We start from the raw sequence: 12,324 nt of genomic DNA on the forward strand, positions 1-12,324 counted from the left end.
AGTTAGGTGACTTATCCAGGGTCACACAGCAGGACGTGTGTCTGAAGCAGAATTCAAACCCGGATCTCCTGGCCTCCTTTTTCAGGGCATAATCACAGTCTCATTAAAAAAGACGTGGACCTTCATACAAACAACACCCACACCCATAATTAAATTAAATTACCACCCGGGTGGATGGGGAGCGTTAGCACACAGTTGGGTTCTCTCCGCAAATACTCTGCCCTCCGCGGGGGAAGCGGAACTCTTTTTTCCCTGGCAAAAGCCCGGTCATCCCGTGCAGTAACACCAGCTCCGACCAATCGCTGCCGGGCGCTTGTTGCAGAGCGTCACCCTCATCCGCGATTCCTCCGCCTCACTCGCGTTGCTGCTCGGCCTCGTTGCGCAAGCGCAGCTTGAAATCCCAGTAATCCTCCTAGTAGCTGCGCGTGATGAAGTTGGAGAGAAGAGAAAGACGGCCTGAGCGTTTGCGCGTGCGTGCTCATTCCACCCTTTAAAGTTCCCCGTTGCCGTCGTTTCTGGCCCTGGCGGCGAAACAGTTCCGGGTCAGAGGATAGACTTCCGGAAGGCGGGAGGCTTGGAACGCGGCTCGCGGATCCACCTACCCCCCAACCTACCGATAGCCTTGCGGGGTGTGCGCCAATTATGGAAAATGGGTGAGTGCGAATGTTGGGGAAGGGGAGGGATGGGATCTCCCCCTCCTGGGTCGGTGATTCCTCGGTGGGGGAGGGGCTGGTGTAGAGTCTGGGCACCCTGGGACCAAAGGCTCATAGAGACAGCGCTAGTCCTGCGCGCTCTTTTACAGAGAGGGAAACTGAGGCTCGGAGAATTTCTGACCTATGAACGGTTACTATTCAGCCCGCCATGGAAACCGCCTCCTTTGTGTCCGGGCCCAGCGTTTCCTCTCCCCAGCACCGTCGGGCGGGCCTAAATTAAACCCTTGTTTAAATGAATCAGACACTTACCAGGCACTTGCTTTACGAATGAAACCGGCGTAGCCAACGCTGGAAGGAAGGCAGAACACTGAAAAGCACTTCGAACCTTCCCTCAGATAAAGGCCCTATTTCAGATATACGGAGAACTGGGTGACGTTTCTAAGAAAAAGAGTCATCCTCCGATTGGTAAATGATCAAAGGATAGGAAGAGGCCGTTCGGGGATGAAGAAAACAAAGCTGTATTATCATTATACGTAAAGAAGTGATCTCAATTATCACTGATTAGAGAAATGCAAACGAAAACCACGTGGAGATAGCTCACTCCTGTCAGATTTGCTAAAGTGATTGTAGAAGGGGATGGGAAAAAATTAGGATTTTAATAACACACTTTTGGTGGAACTGCTAACTGTGGATCCAGCCCTTTGGGAAAGCAGTTTGGAATTATGCCCAAAGAGGTAGAAAACTGTGGGTACCTTATGACCCAGCAATACCATAGGTCCATGTTTCAAGGTGATTGGGGGAAAGGAGAAGGACCTACATGGGCGCAGATATTTATAGCTGCTCTCTTTATAGTAGCAGAGAACTGAAAATTGAGGGGATGCCCGTCAGTTGGGGAATGACCAAACCGTACCAGGGTGACCAAAAACTAATGTGAAAAAAAAATTCAGAAAGAAGAAAAAACTACAGTGCTGTAAGAAATGATAAGATGGTTGATTTTAGAAAAAAAATAGGGAAAGACATGAGAAAATCAAGAGTGAATGGAGTGGAATCAAGAGAAAGTTGGATACAGTAACAGAAAAGTAACTAACCCGCTCACGTCAACCACAAAGGACTGCTGCTATCCACTTCCAGGGAAAGAACTGATGAATAGGTGCAGTATGCAGAGTATTTATATAACTCTGTCAAATGGTGGTCTTCTCTAGTCCCTTCCTGAAAGAGTAAGCAGTTTGATAAAGGTTATTTACACATGTGCAGTCATGCAAAACATATTACCATACTAGTCATATTATGAAAGAAAACACAGATTCTCCCCCCCCGAAAAAAAACCAACAACCCATAAATAAAATAATTGAAATAAAATAAGAAAGCTAAAAATAGTATGCTTTGATTTTTATTCAGACCCCATCAGGTTCTTTCCCCAGATGTAGATAGCATTTTTCATCTTGAGTCTTTTGGAGTTGTCTTGGATCATGCTAAATTGTTCGTGGTTGATCATCACAGAATGTTGCTGTTACTATGCACAAGGTTCAGCGCATCTTAAATTGTGACCCCATATGGCTTCACAACCCACAGCTTTTAAGAAGTGCTGAAGGGTTCACGAGTGGAAAAAGTTTAAGAAGCCTTGGACTTTAGAGAAGGCTTTTTGATGGGAGTTTTGCTGGAGATGGGTAAGATTTCAGTGGTTCAACAACTGGTATTCCTAAGGCATAGTTGGGATTGTCATTTTTTACTCAGTGAATGAATCAATAAGTTATTAAGCACTTACACATATGGAAGGTTTCAGTTGTAAGTTGATTGGAAAAGTCCCATGCTCTTGAGGGTGCAGCTTTAACGTCCTTTCTACTGCTAAAGTCACATAAGTTTCTGGTGTTGAACAATTTGACAATACCAGTGGTAGTTGTGGCTTGTAGTACCTGCAGAAACAGTTTCCCAGCAACACCTCTCTGGTCAAGGAGAAAAAACAAATGAATTTCACCTTATTTCTTTAATCTTCCATCCTTTTGGAGCTGCTACTTATATCTCCCAGTTGAGATGAGGTGAGTCTTTTCCTCTCACCTCCTATGTGCTAAGCTCCATAGGGAAAAAGACATGGTACGGTGGTATCTAGATGGCGTCATAGAGGCCTAGTTCCAAGCCCGATGGGGTGAAGAAAGACTTATTAGAGCCTAGGATCTCAGAAACAGTCCATGGTTCCTGTGGAGGTGAGATGGAGATAATGAAGTAATTTGGGAGAAGGAAGATGACTGGTGCTATGTGGATAAATCAGGAAAGGCCTTTTCTAGGACTTATTGCTGGAGGTGAAACTTGAAGGTGATTCGGGATTCCAAGACAACAGGAGAGTGTCAGACACAAGTGCTAAGTGCTGAATTTTCTGTGCAGCAGGAATTCCTATGACTTGAGAGGGAGATCCATGAATATTGAGGTTGTCAAAGAAGGTTCCATGGACAGATGAGTTTGAAGTTGGGCTTTTTAGATTCTGGAGGGGGAAAGCTTTCAAGGGAACCATGATGAGTTCCTTTTGAATATTGGGAAATGAGTCCACATTCCTTGGCCAGTGAAAAAGATTACTCCAAGCAGTTTGGAACTATACCCAAAGGGCTACAAAAATGTGCATACCCTTTGACCTAGCAATATCGCTTCTGGGACTCTATCCCAAAGAGATCATAGAAATGGAAAAGGGCCCCACATGTACAAAAATATTTATAGCAGCTCTCTTTGTGATGGCCAAAAACTGGAAATCAAGGGGATGCCCATCAATCAGGGAATGGCTGAACAAGTTGTGGTATATGTAATGGAATATTATTGTGCCAAAAGAAATGATGAACAGGAAGACTTCAGAGAGGCCTGGAAAGACTTATATGATCTGATGCTGAGTGAGGGGAGCAGAACCAGGAGAACTTTGTACACAGCAACAACCACAGTGTGTGAGGAATTTTTCTGGTAGACTTAGTACTTCATTGCAATGCAAGGACTTAAAAAATTAACAATGGACTCTTGAGGCAAAATGCCTTTCACATCCAGAGAAAGAACTATGGAATTGGATCACAGAATGAAGCAGACCATTTTCTCTTGTGTTATGTTTTGTTTTGTTTTTTATGGTTTCTCCCATTCATTTTAATTCTTCTATGCAGCATGACTAAGGTGAAAATGTATTTAATAGGAATGGATGTGTAGAACCTATATAAAATTGTATTCTGTCTCAGGGAGGGAGTGGGGGGGGAAGAAAGGGGAGGAAAGGGAAAAAAAATCTAAGATATATGTAAGTGATTGTAGAACACTGAAAACAAACAAAATAATTTAATAAAAAAAAGAAAAAAAAAGATTACTCCAGTCCAAATACTCCCCTGAAACAAAGTTTGATGAGCACTTTATTGTCTTGATATTCACATTCTCTTATTTGTACTGTTTCAGAAATGACTTTGGGGAGTTGCCTTCTCCTGTTGTCCGAGATGTGGAGGTGACACGGACAGCTCGAAGACAAAGTGCACACAAAAGAGTGTCTAGTATCCTTTCAACTTTAGATGTTGTTACACAAGTCATAATTTGTATTTTTACTAATTTACTATAATTAACTGTTTTCTCTAAGGTCCCCATTTATTTCCTAATCTCCAGTTCTAGTGATCTTATTTTCACCCTCTTAGTTCTCATCTTTGGTTGCTCTGAAGGTCTTAGTACTGTTGACCATCTCCTTCTTCTTTGTATTCTCTCCTTGTTTTCCTACCTCCTGTCTCCTTTTGGCTGTTCATCTTCTTCCTGCCTCTGTAACATGAGGCTTCCCAAAGGTTCTACCATCTTTCTTTGCAATCTTCAGTCTTAAGACTTCAACTAAAACCTTTGTGTAGCATAGTGTTCATCAGTTTTTTTTAACATCTTGATAACTATTTAATATAATGTTTCCTTTGTAATCCTTTTATATACATTATATAATGTAAAAAATGTAATCCTCTGTATTTTTATTATTCATTATATAATGAAAGGGACCATAGACTTCACTAGAGTACCAAAGGGATCTATGACACAAAATTTAAGACCCCCTGATGTAAGGGATTCTCACATCTGTATTTTTAACCGTGACTTTTCTCCTTTGTTCAAGACTCATATCTCTAAGGTCCTTCAGGAGAACTCTTAACTGATGTCCCACCAAGACCTCAAACTCAATTTGTCCAAAATTAACTTACTGCCCGAATTTGATCTAGAAGCTATGGATTTAGGCTCTGATATTTCTGGGAGTTTTCACTGTAGAGTTTCTTTTAGGAGGGGACTGGTGGATTCTTTCTGTTTTCACTTTGCTCTCTGGTTCTAAGAGATCTGGGCAATTTTCATTTACGATTTCTTAAAATATAGAGTATCCAAGCTTTTTTTTTTTTTTTTTTTTTTTTGATGGGAGGATATAGATTATGATTTTCAGGTAGTCCTGACTCTTGTATTATCTTTTTGACTTATTTTCCAGTTAGTTGTTTCTGATATTTTAGTCCTGTTTTTTTCAGTCGTTTGATTATATTTTAATATTTTTTAATCTCATTGAGTAATTTCCTTCTGTTTGGTCCCTTCTTATTTCTAGGGCATTCAGTTCTTGGGTAAGGTATTAACTTTTTTTGGCATTCTTTCTTCTGTAGCTTTTCCATTTTATCTCTCTTGTTTTATTTCTTAAAAGCACTCATTTAGTCCTTGTGACCTGAATGTTTTATCCTCTAATATTGTACTTGAGTGTGTGAAATTATTCTCTTCTGCTAGGTTAACCCCTTTGATTTCTCTTGGTCCAAGAGTATTCATTGTGTTCAGCATTTTCTTCTGTTCACTCTGTCTCCAGCTTCAGTTTCTCAGTTGGAGGCATGTGTTGGGTCAGACTCAATTCTATTGATCTAGATGGTATGAGCAAGTGTGCTTGGTCCTGAGTGAGGTGTCTGAGAGGAGACTCTCCCTTTCTGACCTTGGCTCCCTTTCTGGTTCATGCCCAGGCTTCTTCAGTGTTTGTTGCAGCTACCTATGTGCTGAGGCAAGCCTGTGTTTCCTGGATGTTGCTCCAGACCTGTCTTCTCTGGAGTTAACTTAGATTGGGCATTGCTCGGGATCTTTTTCTGCCCTGTACTCTAGGACCAGCCCAGTTTCTTATCTTAGCCAGTATACATTTTCAGACCTGTTCTTCCTCCTGACTTTCAGTGCCCCTATTCAGTCCGTTGCCCATGTCGGAAACTTTGAGGTCCTCCTTGACTGTTGTTTCTTCCTTCCCTCTCATGTGTAAATCCTACCAGTTCTGTTTCTGCACATCTCTTCCCACCCCCTTCTACTGCTGCCATCTCAGTGCAGTCCCTGATTTTCTCCTGGCTAGTGCACTACTACTCTTCATGTCTTCCTGGTTGCTTTGTATCACTGCCAGAATCATCTTCATATCTGGAGCCAGTCCTGTTATGTGACTACTCAAAACATTTTAGTGGGTTTCTATTACCTGTTGAATAAAGCTTATATTTCTTTGTGTGACTTTGTAAGCTCGTTACAGTGCTGAACCACTTTATTTTCCCACTCTTACCTATTATTAGTCTCTAATCACTTAACCATCTTGGGCCTCATTTTCCATATTTGTAAAAAATGAGGGGATTGAATTAAATGGCCTCTGAGCTTCCTTCCAGCTCTGAATCTATGATCTGTGCTTCACCTAAACTGAACTACTCCCTGCCTCCTGACCTCAAGGTACACTTTTAAGCTTCCCTACCTGTGTGCACCCCTGAAATGTCCTTTCTTTCCCACTGCATCTGTTGAAGTGCCATCTTTCCAAATGCCAGTTAAATGTCATCTCCTTCATGAGGCCTTTCCTAATTGACTTGCTGTCAATAATAATGGCCTTCGTTCTGAGACATTCAGTTGTAGAATGTCGTTGTTACATTCTGTTGTATGGTATGGTTATTTGCACTTGTGTCCTTTACCCCTGTTGGACTGTAAACTCAGTAAGTATGCAGACCAGCTCTTATTTTCCTTTGGCTCTCTCAGGGTCTAGGAGACTACTCTGTACATGATAGGTGCTTTAAATTTTTGTTCTTGTTTATTTCTTGACATAGAAGAATCACTTGTTCTTTTCTTTAAAAAAATATATTTTTATATAGTGTAAACATACTTAACTATGACTTGCATGACTTTTTCCATCCAAATGAATGGCTTTTCTTAACTCACCTACCTATCAGTCTTGACTCCCCATGATGATACTTTGGCTAATATCACACCAAGAAGCCAAATAATTCCTCGAACTCCTAGCTCAATTCGCCAAAGCTGTAAGACTTTTGCTTTTTAAAAATAATTTTCTAATTATATAGGTGCTAAGTAAGAACACACTGGCTCTTGCATCATTTTTTACTTTTTTTATTCTATAATCAAGCTTCTCTATTTAATAGGCCTCTTCCTGGTGGATTAATTAATATAGGAAACCCTTTAGCTCTTAGGCATATAAATCTGCTTGGTCCTGTTGTGATTAAGTTTAGCGAAAGGGTAAACTGAGGCAGATCTCTGTAAGATAACAGAGGGTATATACTACCTGTCAATAATTAGGTCAGTGACTTTTCTTCTGTTTATGTCAAACTGAGCAAAAGAACAGTTTCCCTTTTATGTGTTTTGGGGAGTATAGGCACAGAACAGGGTAAATGACATCCATCATAGGATTGAGGGCAACATAATTGTGTTACAAAGTTGGGGCTCAGGGAACAATGTGATTGATTGGAAGCTTGATAATGGGGGCTATCAACAACTCCCTGCTTCTTCTGTCATGAGACTGAGAAGTGCTCATTGTCTGAGTACAGGTGTGAGATAGTGACCTAGACTTTAGGACAGCAAACCAGACATCCTTGAAGGATAGCATAGTGGAGTAAAGATATCAGGAATTGAGATTCCTTTTCTGTTCACACACATTCCCAAAGTTAGGAAAATACTTTGAAGACAGGATAGAGCAGTGATTAGTAGGAGAGCTGGATTTCTAAAATTAGCCCAGTATAGGCCAGCTGAATTCTGGATTAAGTTCATAGACAAAGAACCATGACATAAGCAGTTGCAGAAAGAAAAAACCAATTATAAGATCAATAAGAAAATGATAGAGGATCAATCCTAATTTCCCCAGTCCTCAAATAGTTGGAAAAAAAAATCAAACTTTATATTCTAACCACAAAAAAATGTAAAGAACAGAAACCTTAAATTTTCTTTTCACATTTCTTTTCAGTTACATCACTGAATAGAAGTTTATTAAGGCAGCCAGATGTTTCTTCCATTCTTGCTTCAGGAATAAAGTCTCCTCGGATTGCTCATTCGTCAGTCCTCGGAAATCTGTCCATGGTATGTAGAAGGCTAAGGTTGGTTAATATTGACATCTTCACCTATGAGAGTAATGTCATTTCTGTGTAACTCGGTGGTGTGTGTATTAGAACACCTCATTTGTCCAGAATCAGGCGTTGAATACTTTGGAAAACTCAGAAATCACAGATAAAAAGTTGGGTCAAGGCCTCAGTAGTCTGACACTAAGTCAAATAATCATTATAACCTATTATTTTGTTGACCAGAAGAAAAAAAATTGATGGTGGCATTAAAATCTGACCTCTCCCCTGCAGAGCATGGAAGCCAAGAGTAGAACTGGAATATCATTGAAAAGGAATGAGAAGAGGAAAGGGGGGACACCAGAGAGAGAACCTAAGTTAGGAAGGAGCTAGACTTGAGAAACTGTTATACTACTGTACATACAGACAAAAGGGAGAGCACGGTGCTTTGTCCACTCACCTTGGTACAAAATAGAACAAGCCCATGCTGTATTTCTTAAACTTCTAAATTTCACAGAATAAAAGAAAAACTTTTGAGGCTTTTACTTTTTTTATTTGTATATAGTCTTCAACATTAACTTTTATAAGATTTTGAGTTCTAAATTTTCCCCCTTCCCCAAGATGACATGCACTCTGATATAGGCCATACATGATCGTATTAAACATATTTTTACATTAGTCATGTTGTAAAGAAGAATCAGAACTGAAGGAAAAAGCATGAGAAAGAAAACAGCAAAAAAAGAGAAAATAGTCTGCTTCTGTCTGCATTCAGACTCCATGGTTCTTTCTCTGGATGTGGACAGCATCTTCCATCAGGAGTCTTTTGGAATTGTCTTGGGTCGTTGTGTTGCTCAGAAGAGTTAAGTCTAACATGGCTGATCATCACACCATGTTGCTGTTACTGTGTACAGCGTTCTCCTGGTTCTCCTCACTTCACTCAGCATCAGATCATACATGTCTTTCCAGGTTTTTTGAAGTCCGTCTACTCACTATTTCTTACAGCACAATAATATTCCTTTACATTTATATACCACAACTTGTTCAGCCATTCCCCAGTTGATGAACATCCCCTCAATTTCCAATTTGTGGCCACCACGGAAAGAACTGCTGTAAATACTTTTGCCTTTTTGATGTTCTCTTTGGGATGTAGACCTAGTAGTGGTATTGCTGGATCAGAGGGTGTGCACAGTTTTATCATTTGTTTTGTCGTGTTAGCCAGTCTGGTAGGTGTGATGTGTACGTGAGTCGGTTTTGTTTTTTACTGCTTTGGAAGAAGTGTAAGAATATTGAGCAGAAAAAGGCCTCGTAGGCACCTGAAAGTTTGCAGAGAATTGTAAACAAATTAAATACCCGTAGATTGGGAAACAACTAAACAAATTAAGGAGCATTAATGTAATGTCATATTGCTGTATTGTAAGAAATGACAAACAAAACTTCAGTGAACTGATACAAAGGGAAGTAAGCAGAGTCAGAAAAACGTACTTTACTATAGCAGTGTAAATGAAAATATCCACCACAAAACAACTGGAAATGGGCGTTGCAAAATTACAAAGAACAGCTCAATCCTAATTAAGAGATGTAGGAAGATATCTCCCCTTTCTCTTGAGAAAGGGGCATGGTCCATTGGGGTGAAACATTGAATATATTGTCAGATTTTTTGGATATATTCATTGGTTTTGCTGGGTTTTTTTCTTTTACCTCTTTTTTTTCTTAAAAAAATTATATGGGGTTGTTTTTGGTTGAGGAAGGAAAGGAATACTGGGAGAAATCTAGGCAATGAAAAAAACGAGATCAACAAAATTTTATTTTAAAGAAAAGAGAAAGACAAAACAAGAAAGTTTTGACATATAGTTCAATATGTCACATCCCAACCAGTAAAGGACAGTTGCTAAGATTTTTTAATAGTTCTAAGTCCAATACAGTTATTGAACATGTTTATCCTAGATAAATTAGAGAACCTAGACTATGTTGTATGCAAATGATTCTCAAAGGAAGAGATCAGAGGATGCCTCTGTTTCTGGTCCTTTATTTGTGGGAAAGACAAAGACTTTTTTTGAACAAATTCAACTGGCAGAGGCTTTTGTATTTCCTAAAGGATGGTTTTGATGTTTTTTAAGCTTATGAAAAATAAAGTTAACTATAAAACTACAGAACAAATTTATGGTGTGTTTCTTTTTTTAAACCTAATATCTGAGCATATTCCAGAAGCCACATAGTGACAAGAGGCCTGGGTGCAAATCCTTCCTCCGATACTGAACTGCGTGGCCTTGGCCAGTCACTTACTTGCCCTTTCTGAGCCTCTATTCCGAGTCAGTAAAATGGAGATAATAATACTTGGAATAACTTGCTTGCAGGGCTCTTTTGTAGATCAAAGGAAATACTGTATACAAAGTGATTTGCAAACCTAAAATACCATATAAATGTCAGCCATTGTTGTTTTTTTCTGTCTTCTGAATCTTATAGAATTTGTGAAATTGTTCCATTTTGGCAAGATCTGTCAGTTACACTCTAAGAAGTGTGAGACAGCTGCTCTTTTGTTTTGCTCTCTTGATTGAGTGTGAAAAATTCATTCATGACATATACTAGGTACTTATTCTTATGATCATTCATAAATGGGCAAAACATTTTTCTTATTGGTTACATTATGCTTTTGAACTTTGAAAAATTATATTATGTATGATATATTATGTTTAGAAGTGTATTCTTAAAATAGAAAAATGATTGTTACCAGACCACTGTAGAGCCTAACATTCGTTAGTAGACCAGTAGTTGTCCAGTTTGTTTCATAGCTTGCCGTATAGACTCAACTCCTTGTAGCCAAACATTGATGAGCCTCTTCAGACATGGCTAAACTGGTCCTTAGCAGACTGGAGTATGTGGGAATATCTTTATCATTTTCATGCCTCATATAACGTGAAATAACAATGTTGCTTCATTGATTTAAAATAGATTTATGGCACTGTTCAGATGATAAAATGTTATTCTAAAATTTCAGAGATTCTGATGTAGCTAATCACTGTTTAATATTTTGAATCTTATTGTAATGTTGAATATGGAGTTTTTAATATTGCTTGTGCCTGTTCTATTAAAACTAAGGCATTAAGGAAAATTTGGAAGAAAAGTACTCCCTTACTTGGCTGAATATCAAATAGTGATTTTTTAAAAAAATTATTTTCAATTCACAGAACAAAACAAGCATTTTCATAATGCAATACATTAAAAAAGTGATTGCACATGAAACTGCCATTCTGCATGTACAACTTGTTGTTCTCTCAAAATATACAACAAAGTTATCATGTAATTTTTTTTCCTTTTTTTCTTTCCTTCTCTCCCTAGAGATGGCTACCATTAGATACAAATATGTATATGGATATAAAATTATTCTATACGCACTTCTATTTATCAGTTCTTTCTCTGGATGTAAATGGCATCTTTTTTTATACCATTGAGCTCATTCCTTATAGCACAGTAGTATTCCATTACAACTTTTTCAGACATTTCCCAATTGATGGGGATGCCTGCAATTTCTAGTTCTTTGTGACCACAAAGAAATGTGCTATAAACATCCCATTCACATTCAAAGGTATAATTCCTATTTGTGAATATTCCTCCATCTTATTTTTACTCATTTTTTGCCTCAGCCTCTTTTTGCCCTGTCCCTATTACCTTCTACTCTCACTCTCCCAATCGCCACTTCGCACACCCCCAAGAGTCCCTCCATCCTTTTTACTCCCCCATCTCAATCCACACACCCCTTTAAAAGTCCCTCCCCAACCCTTTCCCCTAGTTTCCTCACCTCTCTACATGTTGAGCAGACTTCTGTACCCTTCCAATTATACACATTTCCTCCTCAACCCAGATGAGAATAAGGTTCTAATATTACCAGCCTTCCACCTTCACCTGCTTCCTCTCTTAGTTCTTCCTTTCATGCCCCATTTTTATAATACAGTTGCTCCCTTTTCCCTTGTCCTATCCAGTTTTGTGTTTTAGAATCACCCCATCATGCATAACTCAGCCCCAACCTTTCTTTCAAACTACCTTAGGTAATGGTGGCAATTTTAAGAATACTGATAACATTTATTTTATATGTCTATAAGTAAAGAGCTTGACTTTAATGAGTGCCTTATAATTAGTCTTTAATGTTTTTCTTATATTTCTTCTGGATCTTTTATATTGAATTTTCCATTAAATTCTGGTCTTTTTGTTACAAATACCTGAAAGTCTTTCAGTTCATCAAGTGTCCATTTTTTTCATTCAGAATTATACTCAACTTTTCTGGGTAAGCTATTCTTGGACACAATCCCATGTCTTTTGCACTTTGAAATATGATGTGTCAAGACCTGCAATCTTTTAGAGTAGGAGCTGGTAGATCTTTTGAAATC

The 12,324-nt window shown here is 38.9% G+C and overlaps 1 protein-coding gene across 2 annotated transcripts in view; it reads left to right on the forward strand.

Annotated features, from left to right (window-relative positions):
- The first annotated feature begins 523 nt into the window (after nucleotides 1-523).
- NUP107 (nucleoporin 107) overlaps nucleotides 524-12,324 on the forward strand; it is a 51,732-nt gene continuing 39,931 nt past the window's right edge. For both annotated transcript variants that reach the window (XM_072655327.1, XM_072655326.1), the window contains exons 1-4: nucleotides 524-653; nucleotides 4,065-4,156; nucleotides 6,830-6,916; nucleotides 7,852-7,964. In XM_072655327.1, the coding sequence (XP_072511428.1) occupies nucleotides 643-653; nucleotides 4,065-4,156; nucleotides 6,830-6,916; nucleotides 7,852-7,964 (303 nt within the window). In that variant the 5' untranslated portion in view covers nucleotides 524-642. The remainder of the gene's footprint in view (nucleotides 654-4,064; nucleotides 4,157-6,829; nucleotides 6,917-7,851; nucleotides 7,965-12,324) is intronic.

This window comes from Notamacropus eugenii, chromosome 3 (assembly GCF_028372415.1).
Source record: "Notamacropus eugenii isolate mMacEug1 chromosome 3, mMacEug1.pri_v2, whole genome shotgun sequence".
Taxonomy (NCBI): domain Eukaryota; kingdom Metazoa; phylum Chordata; class Mammalia; order Diprotodontia; family Macropodidae; genus Notamacropus; species Notamacropus eugenii.